The 20,467-nt window shown below is 50.4% G+C and overlaps 1 protein-coding gene across 1 annotated transcript in view; it reads right to left on the bottom strand.

Annotated features, from left to right (window-relative positions):
- VWA2 (von Willebrand factor A domain containing 2) overlaps window positions 1–20,467 on the bottom strand; it is a 46,432-nt gene that overhangs the window by 20,654 nt on the left and 5,311 nt on the right. The window contains exons 2-5 of the mRNA XM_049645832.1: window positions 17,614–17,675; window positions 13,863–13,937; window positions 12,406–12,539; window positions 6,579–6,688 (exon numbers count right to left, since the gene is read on the bottom strand). Coding sequence (XP_049501789.1) covers window positions 6,579–6,688; window positions 12,406–12,539; window positions 13,863–13,937; window positions 17,614–17,665 — 371 coding nt within the window. The 5' untranslated portion in view covers window positions 17,666–17,675. The remainder of the gene's footprint in view (window positions 1–6,578; window positions 6,689–12,405; window positions 12,540–13,862; window positions 13,938–17,613; window positions 17,676–20,467) is intronic.

Raw genomic sequence — 20,467 nt, 5'->3', positions numbered from 1 at the left:
TAGGGGAGTTCAGGGAAAGGCCCTATCTAAGGTCACACAGCTCAGGAATAGTGGAGGCAGGACCTGAACCCTGGACCCTCCACTTCCAGAGGCCAAGTTCTTAGCCAAAATGTTATATAGCCATCCAAGTCACCTGCCTCTCAACCAGCTAGTGGGGGGTCAGAACTGGAGTTTAAACCCAGTCAGGCTGATTCCAAAGCCAATGGTCTTCCTTCTCCAGGGGTTGGCAAATTACAGCCTGTAATTTTTTGTAGATAAAGTTATAGTGGGAAACAGCCATGCCCATTTGTTTATGTACTATCTATGCAAAGACCCTATGGCCAGCAAAGCTTGGCCTCTATAGATCTTCACTGAAAAAGTCTGCTGATCCCTGCAGTACACCGTTCTACCTAAATGGTCACAATGCTCTTCTGCTCACCAAAAGCCAAGGTGCCCCACTGACCATGAAACTCCCTGGGCTTTCATGCCCCTGGCAGTATGCCCATGGCTGTGGTTAGAGATAAATCAAATGTCCAAGACGTAGGAGTCTGGGCTCCCAACTCCACTGGCCTGTGGGGTGTCTGTCCTTCCTGTCCCTCAACACACAAATGCCTGTGCTGTCTGTCCTCTCCACTTTTGCTCCCTAACCCACTTTTCCCACTGGAATACTCTACCAGTCAGGTGAGATTCCCAAAGACTTCTGGACTCTGGGAAATGAGGAAAAACCCCACCACCTCCATGTTCCTCACTCTGTGGAGCATTTCTATCTGAGAGTCTGTCCTGAGCTCAGGGTCTGGCTCTAGACAAGGGAGGTCGGAGGCCAGAGTCTCACCAAGATTCTTCTAATTTCTCTCAAACAGGACTAACCCAGGTTGCAAGTGAAGGTTCGCAGACTGACTACGGTCTTAGGGGAGCTGTGACTGCAATGCTTGGACTTTTTTTGGTGGGGGCGGGTCTGGAATCTAAACATTTGGCCATTGGAATACTCAAGTGGATAAGGAACGTGGGCTCCAGAGTCGGTGGGGCTCAAATATTAGTCCTGAAATTTATTAGCCAAGAAAACTGGAAAAGGTAATGAGACTCACTTTCCTTCCTTGTTAAAGTAGGGGAAGTAACAGTATTAGTAAATGCTACACCCAGTGCCTCCTAGGAGCCAGTGAGCACCCCATCAGTGGTAGTTACCATGATTAACTAGCAGTCTGTTCCAAGAGGTTTTTCTTTTGAGTTAGTCTCAAATTCCAATGAGCATAAAAATCCCTTGGGAGGTGGGAAAATGGAGATTCTCAGATCCCATCATCCAGAGACTCCAAACTGGCGGGTGTGTGACCAGGCTGAGAATCTGCATTTCAAGCCAGCCTCCCCTGCCCCAGTGATTCTGAAGCAGGTAGCCCACGAAACAGATTCTGAAAAGTAATTTATCAGAAAACTCACTGTAGGGGCACCTGGGGGGCTCAGCAGGTTAAGCGCCCAACTCTTGATTTTTGGCTCAGGTCACGGTCCCACGGTTCGAGGGATCAAGCCCCACGCCGGGCTCTGAGCTGACAGCATGGAGCCTGCTTGGGATTCTCTCTCCCTCTCTCTGCCCCTCCTCCTCTTGCACGCACACACGCTCTTGCTCAAAATAAATAAATAAACATTAAAAAAAAGAAGATTCACTGTAGGTAGAGGGATGTTGATTACAGAGGTTTCTTTCTTTTTTTTAAACCAATAGACAAAAACCTTGGAATCAATGTAAATGTGTCCCTTTAAAGAAGTGATTTAATATACTATGATAGTTCAATTCATTGAGTTATCATAGAGCCATTAGAAAGGATCTGCATGAAAAATAACGCAGCTTTATGCAAAACTGCGCACCAAGTTAAAAAAGAGCAAAATGCTTCGTAATTACAACTATTCTAAAAGCGATGTTGAAATGTTAATGTGGTTTGAAAGATGCCACAGCTAGCATTGTGCTAAGGTACAGTGAGCGGTGAGTGCTATTTCTGGAGAGCTATCTAAATACAGTAAAACTCTGATAAAGCTACAGATGGGGTCCAAAGCAATCAGAAAACCCAAGAGTCGCGTGACCGTGAGATTAATGAAATGACCGCGGGAGCCTGCACAGCCAGCTGGCCAGGAGCTCTGCGCATTTGGAACAGATTTTGCTGGCCATGCTTCATCTGATTTTATGTTATCATGGGGTGCAAAACTGGAAGGTTCTTAACTGTGTCGTTTTTTTAAACTTCTTAATGCAAAGTGGCAGCAAGGGCAGTTCCCCGGCCACCTCAAAACACACTTTCAGGGGATCGATCGCCTTGGTCTGAAAAGGCAAGCATTTGGAGTTCTGGGTAGAGCTGTCCCAATCGCCCAGCACTTAAAATTTCACTGCAGAAAAAGGGTAGAGAGCCCTCGGGAGGTTATCACTCCCACTCGGGCCAACATTCCTCTGTACTGATTAATAATAATGTCTTAACGTTTAGCGTCCTCAGTGACCCTGCAACTGCGGCCAAAAAATTACTTAGTGCCTCCTTGCCTTGTTTGCCGCCTCTTGTAGTCATCCTAGGACACACGATGCTAACCATACACGGCTAAGAAGATCAGACACATAAAGAGGCCTCTTTCTCCACCCGCAGTGTCCTCATCTGGCATATCCTTACGGAGTCTCTGGACTTCCTACGTTGTGACTAATACTCCCAAGCCCTTAGTTATGACTTCCAACACAGCTGAGGAGAGGCTCAACAAACACTTTGGGGGGTGGGGAGGGGAGGGTGGAAAGAGGTGGAGAAGGACAGCTGGGCGGTGGCGGGGTGGGGGGGGGCGGGTTGCCTACTGGACAAGTAGCAGGACTCTGCGGTCCTGGCCAAGTCCCCTGCTCCTTCTCAGCCTCAGTGGTCTCCTCCATAAAATGAGGGGTTGAAATAGATACTAGATGATCCCCAGAGTGCCTTTTTGAACCAGTATGCTGCAATTTGCTCAGTGTTTTCAGAACAGAGTGGGACCAAATCGTTAAGGCAGAGTTACCCAAACAATTGCTGACATACAGTCCTGAACTGAAACCAAGAGGCCAATTTCTCTTCTGCAAATGTTAGCATGCATCTAATGGGTACAAAGATGTTTTGGGAATAAAATGTTTTATCAATAATGATATGGTAATTTTATGGTATATGAATTCTTATACCATATAATTCTCCCTTTTAAAATATTTTTTAAGTTTATCTATTTATTTTGAGAGAGAGAGAGCAGGGGTGAGTTGGTGGGGGGTTGGCGTAGAGAGGGAGGGAGGGAGAGAGAATCCCAAGCAGGTTCTGTACTGTCAGTGTGGAGCCCAATGTAGGGCTCAAACTCACTAAACTGCAAGATCATGACCTGAGCTGAAATCGAGAGTCAGATGCGTAAGAGTCAGTCAACTGAGCCACCCAGGCTCCCCCAAAATCACCCTTTTATTTATTTTTTTTTAATTTAAGAAAAAAATGTTTAACGTTTATTTTTGAGAGAGAGAGAGAGAGAGAGAGAGAGAGAGAGAAAGGGACAAACAGAGCATGAGTGAGGGAAGGGCAGAAAGAAAGGGAAACATAGAATCCGAAGCAGGCTCCAGGCTCTGAGCTGTCAGCACAGAGCCGGATGCGGGGCTTGAACCCGCGACCCATGGGATCATGACCCGAGCCGAAGTTGGATGCTTAACTGAGCCAACAAGGCGCCCCCAAAATCACCCTTTTAAAGTAAAATCACCCTGGTGTTCAGGATAGTCACAGAATTGTGCAACCATCCCCACTAAGCTCGAAACATTTCATCGCCCCCAAAAGAAGCCCTACACCCATTAGGAGTCCCTCCCTCTTCCCTCTGCCCACAGCCCCCGGCAGGGACTGATCTGTTTTTTGTCTCCACAGATTTGCCTATTCCACACAGTTGACATAAATGGAGGAATCCTGCAACACGTGGCCTTCTGGGTCTGGCTCATCACGTTTTCAAGGTTCATCCATGTTGTAGCATGAATCACATCGTCCTTCCTTTTCACGACTGAAAAGGAATGATCTTCCATGGTTCGGATATACCGCCTTTGGTTCAGCTATTCATTCACTGGGCTTTTGTGTTGCTTCCATTTCGGGGCTGCTACAAATAATGCCGCTATGAACATCAGTGTCCACGTGTTTCCGGAGGCATACATCTTCAATTCTGTCCGAGTCACTGGGTCACGTGGGAAACCCGTGTTTAGCTGCCAGATTAGTCCCAAAGAGGCTGCACCATTTCACAATCCCACCAGCAGCGCATGAGGGGTCCAGTTTCTTCGTGCCCCTGCCAACACTTGCTACTGGGTGTCGTCTATTTTAGCCTTGCTGGTGGATGTAAAGTGGCAGCTCATTACGGTTCTGATTTGCATTTCCTTAATGACTAATGCCACTGAGCATCTTTCCAAGTGTTTGAGGGCCATTTATACCTCTTCTCTGGAGAGATGTCTATTTACAAGGTTTCTTGCTGGGGTGATGAAAACGTTCTAAAATTATAGTAATAGTGGCCTAATTCTGGAAAATACACTCGAAATCACTGAATTGTATACGCTGAATGTGTGAACTTCATGGCATTTAAATTACATGTCAATAAAGGCGTTTTTTTGTTTTTTTGTTTTTTTTAAACTTAGTGTGTAGAATAAGCACATGGCAGGGAGTGTCTGGGTGGCTCAGTCGGTTAAGCATCTGACTCTTGATTTCAGCTCAGGTCATGATCTCACAGTCATGAGACAGAGCCCTGCATCAGTCTCCCAGCTGGGCATGGAGCCTGCTTAAGCTTCTCTCTCCCTCTCTCTCTGCCCCTCCCCTGCTTGCACACTTGTTCTCTCAAAAAGAGAGGGGGGGGGCACCTGAGTGGCTCAGTTAAGCGTCAGACTCTTGATTTCAGATCGGATCATGATCTCACAGTTGTGAGTTCAAACCCCTCATTGGGCTCTGTGCTGACAGTGTGGAGCCTGCTTAGAATATTCTCTCTCTCTCTCTCTCTCTCTCTCTCTCTCTATATATATATATATATATATATATATATATATACACATATATATATACACACACATATATATACATACACATATATACATATATAGATGTGTATATATATATGTATGTATATACATAACATGTATATATATATACGTGTATATATAACATGTATATATATATTCCTCCCCTGCTCGTGCTCACTCTCTCTCAAAATAAATTTAAAAAATAAAAACAAAACAAAACAATCATCATCATCACAGGGCAGTGGGAGAGACCTTTCAAAAGTGCAAATCCTTAGTATCTAGTATCTACGTGCCCTAAGCCCACAGAGGGATTCAGCAGGTCTGGGAGGGAACTGAGGCACCAGCATTGATGACACACTCCTTACAGGCAACTCCGACCCAGGCCTTCTGACCAAAGAGCTCACTTTGACAAGTGCTGCTCTGGGCGTCTGGGCCGCAGACACGGGAGTGAGAGGCTGCGACTGTCCTCTCTAGGAAACCATTCTCGGAGGCCTCAAGGGTGGACGGTCCGAGGGAACGAGGCAAGGCCAGCACACACTACCGTAGTGTTTAACAAACACTTCAAGGTGCTCGGCTTCCCTCTGTGCCTTCTTGTACCTGATTTGCCTCTCATTCTGGTCGGGGTATCCCTGGACCGGGACAAACAGCCTGAGAAGAAGTCACCGAGGGTGCCTGGGGGCCGTAGGGCCCCCAGAGGTCCTGCTGTGCCCAGCGCCCGGGACACGGGCTCCTGGAGGGCACTGGAGGCACGGAGGCCTGTGACTGGGAAAGACTGCAGAGTCCGGGGCCCTCCCTGGCAACCGGAGTTGGTGGCTGTCAGCGGCTAGGACCAAGGACCCCGTCAGGACTTCAGTGGACACCCGCTCAAGGGGCAGCAGACAACAGAGAGCAGAGTGGCAAGTGGCAAGCGGCAAGTAAAGGTGCTCTTCTGTGTTTGTACACGTGTGGGTGCGTGCACTTGCACGTGTATATAACACACGTATACAGATGCACGTGTGTATATAATACACGGACGTTTAAAATACTGATACACAGTATACGTGTGTATTTACATATACCTATATGCGTATACACACACGTCAGCTGACTCGTAATGTGAGTAAAGCTGTGACCCTACCACATACATTTATAGGGTGTATATGAGCACACAAACAGCTGTTCATCCTTTCTAAAGCATTCTTAGTAACTGGGGGACACTTACTCTTTCTAGAAGACAAAAACGAGGCTCCGAGACGTGTGGGGAGCCATCCCGGCTGCAGGGACAGAACTGGGAGAAAGACCCAGGGTTCTTCCCCCACCCCCCCAACCCCAACCCCTCACGCTCCTGAGCCACCTCAACCTTCACTAGCCCTCTCTGTCCCAGGTAACGGACAACTCCACGCTACGGCGGCAAAGATACCGTAAGTCGGCGTGAGCTCCCACTGGAGACGCGGTTATGTAACAGGAGGAGCGGTCTTGAGAAGAAGGGAATTCTCAGTACCCACCGGACGCAGCTGGGGTTCCGGAAGCCAGACCGCAGCCCTCTCTCGGGCCAATCACGCCCTTCAAGGGAGCGATCTTGAGAGCAGCCGGCTCCATCCGAAGCACGGCGGTGTCGGATCATACGTACTTGAAAACCACGCTCTTCATGTTTGCCTTCACTTCCTGTGGGGACGAAAATGAATCCAAGGGGAATTCCAGACGAGGGACGGAACCGAACTGCAGTGCTCCCACTCTGACCTGCAGTAGGAGACAGAGGGCCCGGGGGGAGGGTGCTGAGAGCGAGGTCAAGTCACAAACATTCCTAAGGGAAACGAAGGGACGAGAAAGGTTAACGACCCTGCCTCCTGCCCACGCAACAAATACCAGAGCCGGGGCTCCCTCCAGTGTCCCTCAGAGAAAGGCCCAAAGACCAGGAGGAGGGCCTGGAGAAAACCAAGCGCCTGTGCGCGGCACTGACAGCCACCAACAGTACCTTCTCGCCCCACATCCTGGCCAGCCCTCCCGGCTGGGCTGCGAGCACCTTGAGGGTAGGGTCTCTGGTCACACTTCCAATGGCCTCCCAGGTACCGTTTTATTTTTTTTATTTTTTATTTTTTTTATTTTTTTTTAACGTTTATTTATTTTTGAGACCGAGAGAGACAGAGCATGAATGGGGGAGGGTCAGAGAGAGAGGGAGACACAGAATCTGAAACAGGCTCCAGGCTCTGAGCTGTCAGCACAGAGCCCGACGCGGGGCTCGAACTCATGGACCGCGAGATCATGACCTGAGTCGAAGTCGGACGCTCAACCAACTGAGCCACCCAGGCGCCCCCCAGGTACCGTTTTAAACAATCCCTCGTGTTATTTCATGAGCGAGGAGCCATCCATGCTCACACCCCTGCCGGAGGAACGAAAACGTAGAGAGACACAGATCCGGCCCGGGGCTAGTGAAAAAGAGAGCGGGGCCACTGTACTTTGTGCCCACGACCCTCACTAAGCCTCAGCGGCACTGCCGGCCTCCTCAGCAGCCAGCACGGACCTTGAGCAGAATGCTGCCGGCGAGAGCAGGGGAGCCGCGGAAGGCAAGCACGGCCGCCTGCACGGGCGGCTCACCCCCAACCACAGCCACCACCTGCGCATCCTTGGTGGGCGCGGGTCAGTCCTTCCCAGGCCTGCTCTTGCCAAGCGCGGGGAAGGCCGGCTCTCCACACCAGGGTCACACTGGGGGGACAATCGGCATCTTAACCTGAGATGACGTTCCCCCACGGCGGAAGGGGTCGGGGCCGCGGGTGATTCCAAACAGATGCTGCATCATCCGCATTCAGAGGCCACGTGAGAAGACCCAACGCCTTGCAAAACTGGAGAAGGGAAACTGAATCAAGTCACTTTCCGGGCCCTTTGGACCCTAGCTTGTCTCGAGCAGAAAAGGCTATAAACATTTGGGTTTCCTCTTGAAAGCCCAAGCCCTGTACATAATCACTGGCTCTCCAAACCTGCATTCCCAGTCACTATCAACTAACCCCAATTCCGGCCAAGATTGCAAATAGGCCATGTGATTCATATTGAAGCGATGAGACCGCTCTTTTACCCACTACTTGAATTCCTGCACCGCCGATCCCTTAACAGGCTTCGTGCTTTGGAGACCATCAAAGGGCTCGGCCCCACCAGCCCAGTGGCACCTGCTCCCAATGACCAGAGCCCAGTGGACTTTCCTTCAACAGGAGGTTCTGAGGATGAGCATCTTCAGTAGGAAGAGATTTGGGTCTTGGGTGGGCATGTGTGGGAGAGGGACCCTGGAAAATGGGGCAGAAGAGAAGCTTGAGATTCTGAGGAACAACCCTTTCGAAATCTCCCTTGAGGTCAGCGTGTGATCAAGGTGGCACCTCCAGCTAGTGGGGAAAAGCTGGTCTAGTAAGTGACACTGAGATCACTGAACAGCCACCTACAAATGAGAAAAGGATCAATCACAAATGGATTCAAGATTTACACGTGAAAAAAATGTAACCGTGGAAGTTCTAGAAGAAAACTGGAAAGAATTTCTTCATAACTTCCAAGTGGAAAACGACCTTACTTTGCCTTGAAACCCAGAAGCCATAAAGGAAAAGGGTGATAAATCTGGCCACATAAAGAAAACTTCTACAGGACAAAACATACCACAATGCAATAAAAAAAAAAAAAAATGCAAACAAACGGAAAAGTTGTTTGCAACTCAAGTCAGAGGCACGAGGTTAGTTTTCCCAATATGTAGGGAACTGATCTAGGAACTGATGCATGAAAGACCAACCATACAATAGAAAAACTGGCAAAGGGTATGAACAGATATCACACAGGAAACACAAAGGGCTCTTTGAGAAAAGATGCTTCACTGTACCACACTGAAATGTAGCAGAAATCTAAATACAATGTTTGCAAGGGAAACTACCAAGTTCTCAAACACCGCTGGTAAGAATATAGATGCTACAGCACCTATGGAGACCAATTTCTCAATATTTAGTGAAAATACAGTTGCATAGGGCTCCCGGGAATATATCCTACAGACATACTTCCATATGTGTGAAATGATATATTTACAAGCTCACAGTATACATACATATATAACAGTATACATATATTTATATAACAGTATATATATATAACAGTATACATATATATGTATTTTTTTAACATTTATTTTTTTTGAAGGACAGAGAGACAGCACGAGCAAGGGAGGAGCAGACAGAGAGGGAGACATAGAATCCACAGCAGGCTCCAGGCTCTGAGGTGTCAGCACAGACGCGGGGCTCGAACCCACGAACCATGAAATCACGACCCGAGCCGAAGTCGGACGCTCAACCGACTGAGCCACCCAGGTGGCCCGGTATGTTTGTAATATCAAATGTCCATCAAGGGGATTGGTTAATTAAACCTCAGTATATCCTCACAATGGAACATTAATAAGCCATAAAATATAATATATACCTGTATTAACGCCTATATTACCTATCTACCTAGATACAAAAAGACTTCCAAGACAATATGAAGAAAAAAGGCAAGGGATAGAACAGCGTATACCACATGCATGGTAGGCTTCATACCGCTTGTGTTTGCATGAGGGGATTCTGGAAGGATGCTTGAAAAAACAGGTAGGGAAACCGGGCAGATGGAAAACATGTGAGCAGGAGGGACACTAGGCATTGAATGTGTTCTCCTTGAACGCTGCGAAAGGGTTACTTAAAAAACAACAATTCCCTTGAGACCAACAGCTGAGCGTATTTGCTTGAATTAAACAGGAAGGACATAACTTCAAAACAAAACAAGATGGAAACAGCTTGAGTCAGTGGTTAAGGCATTTAATTTAATTGGCGGTTTGGGAGCAAAGGAGTTGCCTTTTATCTTCGGTTTACTGTGTGCTCCGAAGCAAGCCTGCCCACATTTCTCACCGCACTGTAATCACCCTGCTGCAATCACTGTATCAGAGCCAGGAAGTGAACTTCTCAGCTTCTAATTGTCGGGAGAAAGACTTCAGACACTTTCAATCCACCTCACCCCACAGAGCGCGCACAGAAAGCAACTTAATTTATAGCAACTTGAAAACTTAAGTTGCAGGGGCGCCTGGGTGGCTCAGTCGGTTAAGGGTCCGACTTCGGCTCAGGTCACAATCTCACGGTCCGTGAGTTCGAGCCCCGCGTCGGGCTCTGTGCTGACAGCTCAGAGCCTGGAGCCTGCTTCACAGTCTGTGTCTCCCTCTCTCTCTCTGACCCTCCCCTGCTCATGCTCTGTCTCTGTCTCAAAAATAAACAAACATTAAAAAAAAAGAAAGAAAGAAAACTTAAGTTGCAGAAAAGTAGAATAAGGTGCAAATCAAATCCCCCGAGCGCGGAGATACAAGGAGTCACAGAAATGCAGCAGCCAAAGCACAAAACCTGAAGCACAAACCAGACGGAGACGGAGCCACCTGAAATGGCCCTTCATGCCAATCCCCGGTGGCACCATTCCAACAAGTCTGAGCGGCTTGAGGTCCTGATGCCCCCTTGCTCGCTGAAACAGACCCCCCCCCAACCCCTTAGCTCAGCGAGTCTTGCCATGAGAAAGTTTGGACACTCTACATCAGTGCCAACGTCACCAACGTCAACAAGGGTTCGATGTTTATGGTTCTCCCTCCACGAATAACTAATGAAACGTCATGGGGAATCCCTTCCTTTGAAAAGCAGGGCCCTGTGTGGAGGAGAGTGGAGACTCAGCAGCCCGCGGTCCTGGCCCTCGGAGGACCCGCGATGGGTTGACCCGGTGGTTGCAACTTCTGGACTGCTCGTGCCCGGATGGAATGGTGTCTGTCACGGTGTCTTCAGACGGCCCTGCAAGGCTGCCTGTGGTCCAGGACAACGCGCTCCCCCTCTCAAAAGTACCTGCCATTCTGGAGAAAATCTGGCTTTCATTAAAAGCCACTTTTGCTCTTAAATCCTAGCGGTTTTTCTAGGATTAACCCAGGAATGTCATCTTGGAAAACCACTTCCTTCTGTAACCTGTTTGTAAGTAGTCTCTAGTTCAAGTTAAGTATCGCTTTTCAGACCAAAATGCCGTTGTTAAATTTTGATTTTTGAGTAGGTTCCCATGGTTCAAAATCCATCATGCATAAAAAAAAAAAATCTGTTATCGATGAGTCTCCCCGTGGAGGCACCCCATCGGTTCAGGTCCCACCCTCCCCCTCAACGGCAAACCACTGCCCTCAGCCTCTTTACAAATCTCTCCAAGTACAAACCTACTCTATTTACCTCCCTTTATTTTTCATAAAAAGTAACACGCTACACATACCATTCGCACCTTACTTTTTACTCTCGTCTGTTTTGGTGCCCTTCCGTCTAAGACACCTTCCCCATTCACTTTCTGCAGCTGCCCAGTGTGTCCTTTAGGAATGCGCCATATTGGATTTACCCGTCCCCTGTGAATGGGTATGTGGATTACCTGAAACCTTTTACGAATGTAAACAACACTGCAGGGAATCACTGTGTGTGTGCATTACTTTGCATTTGTGGGAGTATCTGTGGAATAAATCTCATGGAGTAGAATTCCTGGGTCAAAGGGTCCGGGCCGTTGTCATTCCGACAGATGCTGTCAGATGCCCTTCCGAGAGGCTGCACCGGGTTACGCTCCCACCATCAGTGCGCGCACCCGTTTCTACGGATCTGCCAATGGGGCATGTCACCGAACCGCATTTTTGCTAAGCCAATAAGTGAAAATGGTATTTCAGCGGGACATTTGCCGTTACCGTGAGTGAGGCGGGGCGCCTTTTCCTGTGCCTAAGGGCTGTCTGTGTTGGTTGCCCATTTCTCTGTCGGGTTGTCCCAAGATGCCCCTTTTAGCAGCAAGAGCCATGGCCAGTGCACCCTGCTGCTATTTCAGAGCTGCTCTCCGGAGCCAGGGAGGACCAGGAATGAAGAAACTGGCTGGATTCACTCAGGCAGGAGTAGTTCCTCGCAAGTGAACAGAGAGGGTACTGCACTTCCTATTGAGACGCTCGTCTTCTGAGGCAGAGCTTTTGTCTGCCAGCACGCTGTCCCTTTCCCACTGTTCTACAGACACCTCTCTTGCGAGTGGGAAGCCAACAAGGCGAATCGGCACGTGACTCACAGGGGGCCAGAGAATCTCTCCCCTCTGACTACTGGGATTGGTCGAGGGATTGTTACGTGATCCACGCCTGCCCGATGGGAGCCATGCCGCCAGGTGTCCAGGGAAAGAAAACCACCTTCTTTTTACTGGGTTCCCTATCTTGAAGGACAAGGTAGGGCGAGTCCGCCATATAAGGAAAGCTTGCTTGGGAAGGAAGCCAACCAAGGAACACAAAATTCTACCATGCCTAGAACCAGGAGACACCCCCCCCCCCCGCCTTGGTCTTCCTGTTCCACTAGCGGGTACATGTGCCCTTCTGCTTAGAACTGGATCTCAGTCACTTGCCACCAAAGATGTCGAAATACAGAGATGACGAGACCTGCACTCACCCTCTCGGGACCGATGTCCAGAGCGTTGCAGACCGTGACGGCAAAGTGTTTGGACCTTTCAAAGCTCCCCTTCCCGACACTGTAGGAGCCGTCTATCAGAAACAGGATGTCCACAGCAGCTGAGCACCGTATCACTAGGGGGGAGAGGGGGACATGATGTGCGACAACTGGCTTCCCCGCCATCTGGTCCCAAGAGGGTCTCCCTCCTGAACCAGAGCAGAGGCAGAAACAACCTTGGGGTGGATCGGGCTGCTCCTCTCAGCACCTGGGCAGAAACGACGCAGGAGAAGGTCCCGGCCAGAGGCAGCCCTCCTCTGGAGCAGGAAGTCTGCTCCCCCGGCCAGGCCTCGCCCACCAGCACGAAGCCCACAGTCTTCGTAATAACTGGAAATGTCTAATTCAACAACACTAACTGAGCCATAGGAGGGGAGGGCCCGCTGGGCCAGCGAGGGATACTGAAGAGCCTTGGCCCCAGCCCTCGGGGGCCACAACCTAGTTCAGACCCTGGCACATGAGGTCACATTACCCCAGAGTTCAAGTGAGAACGGCACTGACTGTGTCTTTCCTGTACACCATCCATCCACTGCCTTCAACGCTTCACATGTGCTAACTTATTTAATTCTTATAACCACCCTAAGATAGACTGCAATTTTTTTTACTTAACAGTTTAACTGAGGCACTATTCACAAACCATTCAATTCACCCGCTGAAAGTTTATAATCCAGTGGCTTCTAGTATATTCACAGATACGCCCCATCGTTGCCACAGTCGAATTTAGCACCTTTTCCATCACCTCAGAAAAGAAACCCCGTAGCCTCTAGCTCTCAGCTCCCTAGCTCCACACCCCACCCCTAAACAGATGCGCGGTTTTTACTCCCAGTGGAGAGATGAGGAGAGAAAGGCACAGGACGATTCAGTAACTTCCCGAAAGCCAAAGTGCCAGCAAGTGAGGGGGCTGGGAAGCAAACGCAGGCTGTCTAGCTTGCAGAGGCCGCATCCCTCCACCTCAGCTCGAGGATGCAGGACAGTGGAGGTCAGAGAAGCACCGGCGAGAAGGCGCCACCCAGAAGGCGGCGACTGCGGGGGACTTCACCAGAGAGGGAGGGAAGGGGCATTCAGGGCCTCTGGGAGTGGGCTGGTGGGGCGTGAGCACGTGGAGCGAATGCTGGCAAGGGCGGAAGAGGAAGGAACATGGCGGGAGGTGAGGTTGCTGGGGGGATGGTGGTCACGCGGGACTTCCAGGCAAGACCAAGGAATTCAGCAACAAGGATTAACCAAGGGTGTTCACCCCCGTGGAAGACCTGCTCAGGCCTGTTTGGGGAAAATGGCCCTGGCTACAGCGTGAAAGGAAGACGGGAATGGGACAGGAACGTTCTAGAATAACATAGTTTCCCTTGGGTCCATCACGCAGAGGATGAAATGGGGGGCCTGGAGGGTCGAATGACACAAAGGCTTACTTTTGCTGGCAGCTGAAATCTTCCCAATGGTCTCCCTGCTTACGTGGACTTCCTGAAGAGGATGACATGGGCGTACTAGGAAAGAAGACACCAGAAAGAGCCATTACAGGGAGCAGTCTTAGAGTCCACATATGTGACCAGAAATGAGAGGTAATAAGAGAGAAAACTGGAAGGTGGAGGAATTCAATGCTGTTGTATCTCAAAAAATTACCAGAGGGACAACATAAAGAAACCCCTCCAAATACTCCAATCAGGAACCTTTGTATTTAAATTTGGGTATCCCGAAGACAAAAATTAAAAATGTACATAGAGGGGGATACAGAGAGCCTGTGAATCTCATGAGCTTTGCCCTTTGGTTAGGTATAATAACTGGGTGCCCCTCTGGGGCACAACACCTTGCCATAAAAATTAACCCTGGATATAAACATACAATTCATAGAAGAAATACAATTCATGGAGAAGCACAAGGGAAAATGTTTAAACCGGTGACGAAATGTTTTAACCCAAATAATGAGATACCCGTTTAACGGTGAAATTTAAATGATCAGCCTCCAAATTTAAATGTAACTGGGGAAAGACCCAATCAGGAAAAACTCTTCCAGGGGTGGCCCTGGAAACTGGTCCAACCCTTTTAGCAAACAATTCGGCCAAATGAATGAAGAGTCGTCAAGCTGCTTACAGCCTTTGCCCCTATGGTATCGCACCTGGGAAGGGATCCAAAGGAAAACCACTTGTAGACAAGGGAAAAGGTAGATCAAGGCTCTCCTTTCACGGTTGTGATGGAGAGGAAGGCTGGAGAGAACAGATATCCATAGGGACAGGGCTGGGAGTAAACTCTGATAAATTTGTTCAATGCAATTCACATGAAAAAGAGCCAAGAAGTTTTGGGGTAGGAAGTTCACGAATACATCTTTCGTTCTTTTATACGATATCTAGTAAAATTGGAATGATGACATATAAGCAATCAATAGCAATTTAAAACAAACTTTGGGGCACCTGGGTGGCTCAGTCGGTTAAATAAATGTCCAACTCTTGATTTCGGCTCAGGTCATGACCTCACGGTATGGGAGTTCGAGCCCCATGTTGGGCTGTGCGCTGACAGCATGGAGCCTGCTTGGGATTTTCTCTCTCTCTAACGTAGTTCCTAGCTCTCCCCACCTAACCTTCCAGTGGACGGTCTCTGCTCACCTGACACGCCCGTCCCTCAATCTCTACTCACAAGGAGGCTGGTTCTGGGCCAGAATGCTGGGCTAGCAGTTCCTCCGCAGTCAAGAGCCGTCACGCAAGTACCTCTGATGAGGTCTAGGACACCCCGCCACGGCGGTTTTGCCACCAGGAGCAGAAACAAGACAAACTACAAAGACAGTCTTGTTGACAGAGCTCTCGCCAAAATCTTGCCAACTCACTGCCCCCTTCCTCATAACGCAGTGTTGCTGCCATCAGCCCAGCTCCCCTGGAAGCCACCCCCCCCTCCCCGAGGGCGGGAACTTTCCCATCCGTCTTCCACAAAGCCTAGCCCGGCTCTCTGCACACGGTGGGTTCGCACTAAGGTTTCCCGAGTAAGTCTATGAATTACTGCCAAGGGCCCAGGAGCCAAGGAACCTCCAAGGCCCTACAAAGAACCGAAAAATACTGTTCCTTTGTAAAAGTCTCACCAGCAAATTCTCCAGCTGGAGACAGGCCAGCAGCCTCCCCCTGAGGGGAAGGAGGAAGAGCCCTGCCACCAGAGACTAGTCACTACAGATGTCACTCGGCCGATGTGTCTTTCTGTACCGTGTGCTCAGCTGTCACGGCAGGTGCCAGGCATCAAGTGAGCCCTCCTCGTGCCTCGGGTGACCTCCCCATTGCTCCCCAGGGAAGTCACCTCGGGGCTCTGTGCAGAGTCTCCCCCTGGAACAGGGAGCCGACGAATGTGTGACTGTGGCTTCCCGTTCAGACCAAAGCGGCCCGGCCTCTGCCGGCCACCCGCCCAGGCTCCAGAACTTTAATCTCCAGCCAAGGAGCGGGCAGGATTGAGAATCACTGGTCCCGTCAAACCCTTTCACCTTTCAGATAAGACAGCCGAGGCTTACAGAGATGATTCCTGTGCATTCCGCTCCCCCAGAGGAGCCCAGGGCGGTGTGGCCGGCCCAGGAGTCAAGAGACGGATGTTTGTCCCTGGGCAACGGCTGTGTGACCCCGGGCAAGTCACGAGGATCATGGGGCCTCCCCCACCTCGTCTGTACAACCCGGGGAAGGTCAGATCGAGTTCTCTGTCAACTGCACAGGGCCACAGGAAGCGCAGCTCTGCAATGAGCTAGAGCCGAAGCTGGACCCTGAGCCTCCACGGACCTCATTCCCGCCCTGAACCCAAATGCATCTCATTGCTGCCCAGTCCCTCGACCTTGAAGCCACTAGTTACACCTTAAACCCACGTGGCTTGGAGAAGGGGGGCTGGGGGAGCCGAGCAACCACCCGCCTTCTTCCAGCCTCTCTTACCTCCCCAGACTCCGGGCCAACAGGTGGCTCGTGCCAGCAATCAACACACACCCCAAAACACAGGCATGGGGGGGACTGCCAGACAGAATCTCAGAGGCCACAAGGGGATCCTGAGCTAGACTCTGATGGCTGGACACCCTGCCCATTTGTCCTTACTTGAAGGACAAGTAAGACGTTCTGACACCTTTCTACCATCTCTTAGTAACGAGGCTAGAACTTGGAGGGACAAAGTGGGAAGTAAAAATAAAGTTGATTTGCTCCATTATTCACTCCTGAATCCACTTCTGGGGCACCTGTATGTGTCAAGCCCGGTGCTGGGCATCCAGATGACACAGTGGTAAATAAACAACACGCAGAACCTCTCTCTGATGGAGCAGATCTCTGGTACAGCAGGTGGGCTCTAAGGTTTTAAAAATTCACCCGGAAGTAAACTCGTCTCGGTGTTACATGCTTCAGAGCAGACGTACCCACGGCTACAGGTTTTCCAGGGGGAACAGACCGGATCTGGGGGCCCCGGAGGAATTGTGCCGGGTGCTGAAAGACGAGTAGGAGTTTGCCAGGGTGGCAGTGCTCGGTGAGGGGGTGATCTAGCCAGAGGGGCCACCATCACTGAGCACGCGTAGGCAGGGAGGGAGCAAGGGTGCTGGGCAGGATTGGAAGGGCTGTGGCGAGGAGGGAGAGGGTCCAAGAGGGGACTGGAAGTGGCATGCGGTCAGATCAAGCAGGGTCTCTGAAGAGCAACGGGGTATCATTGAGAAATTTTAGGCAGACTGGGGCACCTGGGTGGCTCAGTCGCTTGAGCATCCGACTTTGATCTCGCGGTTCATGAGTTCAAGCCCCACGTCAGGCTCTGTGCTGGCAGCTCAGAGCCTGGAGCCTGCTTCAGATTCTGTGTCTCCCTCTCTCTCTCTCTGCCCCTCCCCTGCTCATGCTCTGTCTCTCTCTCACTCAAAAATAAATAAATTTTTAAAAAGTTGTTTGTTTGTTTGTTTAATTTTGGGCAGAGAGAAGGCGGGGAGGAGTGGAGAGGGGTCCAGGCAGTCAGATTTGCATCGGCTGGAGCAGAACCAGGGGGACCCGGGGTGACCGCACAGAGGCTGGGCTGCTTTGGTTAGAACAGTGGTCCAAGCACAAGATGATAGGGCTCGTGCTAGGCAGGTGGCCGTGGAGTGGACAGATTCAGTTGCCTTCGAGAGACCTCCTGAAGTTAAAATTGACAGGATACGAGGCAAATCAAACCCCTCCACACCTCACCCCTGACCAAAAAGCTTACCTCCAGAAAGCAGGAAAATGAAGATGGCCTCCAGCAACGGGAAGGAAGGCATGTCGATGTAACTATGGGGCAGGGTAAGAAAAAGGTATCAGCAATTAGCTCTGTGCACCCCCCAAGTCATCCTGAAACAAGACGACAGCTGCTCAGTCTTTTCCAGGTACAACTATGACCTTGAGGCTCTTCCTCGCCACGGTGACTGTATTCGTCAAAAAAAAGACCCAAATTCCCTCAAAAGTCACGCAAGACTACTCCAATGACTTTGCTTTCAAAGGACAGGCTAGCATCTTCCCCAGACGCCTGCCCCCAACACCCCCCCCCCCCCCCGCCCACCCCAGCTCCTTCACAGACTCCGGGAAGGCATGCTCTGCCCGCGGATAAGAGTCCCGGGTCCCAGCTTGGCCTGGCCCCTGTCCCGCCACGTGACCTTGAGTAAAGTCCCCTCCATCTCATTGCCCCCATTTCTTATGACGAGTTAGAATCAGAGACTCAAGATAGGATTTCCAACGTCCCAATGTTCTGAAGCCTTCTAGCAAGATCACAACGTCTACACTTCCTACTCCATAAAAAGTAACATGGCTGAAGAAGTCACAAAAGGATCTTTCAAAAAATGCCTAATAATGCTTAGAGTACAGGTAACACTCGGTTCCATGGGGCTTGACAACGATCTTTAAGGGAGGAAAGGGTGGAAAGTGAGAGCTTTTAATAAGAACGATAGACTATAACTCTGCTGCTTTAAAAGCACATACATGAGGTAGACTTCTGATTTTAGCTGTGGGGCCCAAGAAATGGATCCTTATCCTTTTCAACCACAAAGATATGATGTAAAATCTACACAGTCTTACATTTTAGCCACTGTACTGAAAGGGATCATACAGAATGAAATGTAGACTCCCCTCCACCCCCAGTATAATTTAGCGGGCAAAAATCTAAGAATATGTGAACAATAAGCTCCAGAAATTCTGTTTTCTTGCCTTTTGGGATCCAGTACAACCAAGGTCTCACCCTACGGTTTCTCCGCATCAAACCTGCCTATTTAAAAAGAAGACATGAAAGAGTGGGGCCACACGTAGGCCTTCCCGAAGTTTCCTCCTGTTAAACAAACAATGCTGGACTCTCACTCAGGAGACCATTCCAAAGAGAAAATCCCACGCAGAGATACAGGAAGGGAAGCACGGCAGGGTCCCCCCGGGTTCTAGAGAGGAGAGCGGAGGGAGAGGTGGCCGGTCACCGTGTGTGGTACACAGGGGTGCAGCCGAGGGTGGAGACACTCATTTCCACCTGGTGCACCCAACTCAGAACGTCCCTGTGACCTCTTGGACAAACACGCTCTCCCGCGTCTAAGAACGTGGAGAACAAGGCAGGAGCGCCAAGTTTTCGTGTATGTATCTTGGGTCCTCGGACATCCACATCTCCACTGGCAGATGTCAGTTCTCCAAAACGCACGGCGGAAGCTTCCCGGTTATGTTTAGCTGCTCACCAAAATGCCCGTAACTTAACGCACGCGACAATGAATTCTCCCGTCAGACACACTCCACTGTCTCTACTGGGGCATTACAAACACATCCCCTTGGGACGCTTAGTCGGTTAAGCATCTGACTCTTGGTTTTGGCTCAGGTGACGATCTCGTGGCTCGTGAGTTCGAGCCCCGCGCTGGGCTCTGTGCTGACAGCTCAGGGCCTGGAGCCTGCTTCGGATTCTGTGTCTCCCTCACTCTCCGCCCCTCCCCTGCCCACACTCTCTCCAAAATAAACATTAAAAAAAAGAAAAAGACACATCTCCCAGCTGCGGCAACAAAACGACTTGACTTGACTGTCAGAGGAGTTTGAGCGGGCCGAGAGCAAGGGCTGCCTTGAAAACTGAAGCTCCCCAAGAAAGATAATTTTTCATATTTAAGTTTAAATATAACCCAACTCATGTTCCTATAGGTGCTACTGCCGGACCTTACTTGGAACTGTAGGGAATTTGAACAAACAGCGGGGACTGCTTCAGGGGACAGCACTTACGGCTCAGGTCTGCGTTCCTACTCTTGGAGAGCAGACTCCAGGGAACAAGAGGGACACAACTTGGGAAAGGGGAAACTCACAGTGAATGAGCCGGACACACTTAAGAGATGAAGGAAGGGGTCACAGAAGCTCAGAAGCGGGGAGGGCGGGGGGGGGGGGCTCCCAGACAGTCGCACAGTTCAGGTCTCTGGCCCCTGATCCAGTTAGATGCTTGCGTCTAACCAGGCTGCTTCTGGAGCGGAGGTGAGTCAGGGCCCTCGAGCCACCGCTCAAGCTGAGATGGCATAGAGGCGGGTGACTAGGACAGGTAGGGGCTACACCTGCCCCCTGGTGGCACACAGCCCGCACCGTGAGTCCGGGAGCCCCACTTCCCATCCGATGCCATGGTCCCTCATCTACAAAACAAGGAGGCTGGACCAGATGCCGCTAAGGTGTCTTTTGGTTTTAAATCTCTCTGTCACGGACCCGTGATGGTCAGACCTTACTCTACTGAATATTCAGCTCCCTGGATTTCAAACACGTCTGAAACAAAGGGAATCAAATGTCCCAACCAGCCGAGAGTCTTTGTGCCTCAGATGACCGTAAGGCTCACATCTGCACCTAATCCAAGTGGCCAGCGGAGAGCGAATCTTACAAGAGCGAGAGGGTCAGGACCTTCCCGGACACACGGGGGAGGGGGAGACGGACAGAGAGGGTGCAGGCCAGCGCGGCCAAGGCCATCCCCGCTGGCTTCCAGCCTGGCACCTGCCAACAAGACAGGCCTTCCTTTCCTCTCACTCCCGACGACAGACGAAGGGCAGGTTCTCGCCTGCCGCCTGGGAGCCAGGCCGGGCCACGCGGACCAGGGCCAG

This window comes from Panthera uncia, chromosome D2 (assembly GCF_023721935.1).
Source record: "Panthera uncia isolate 11264 chromosome D2, Puncia_PCG_1.0, whole genome shotgun sequence".
NCBI lineage: Eukaryota > Metazoa > Chordata > Mammalia > Carnivora > Felidae > Panthera > Panthera uncia.
Note: the sequence above shows the minus strand (reverse complement) of the source record. Positions and strands in the feature narration are given on the sequence as shown.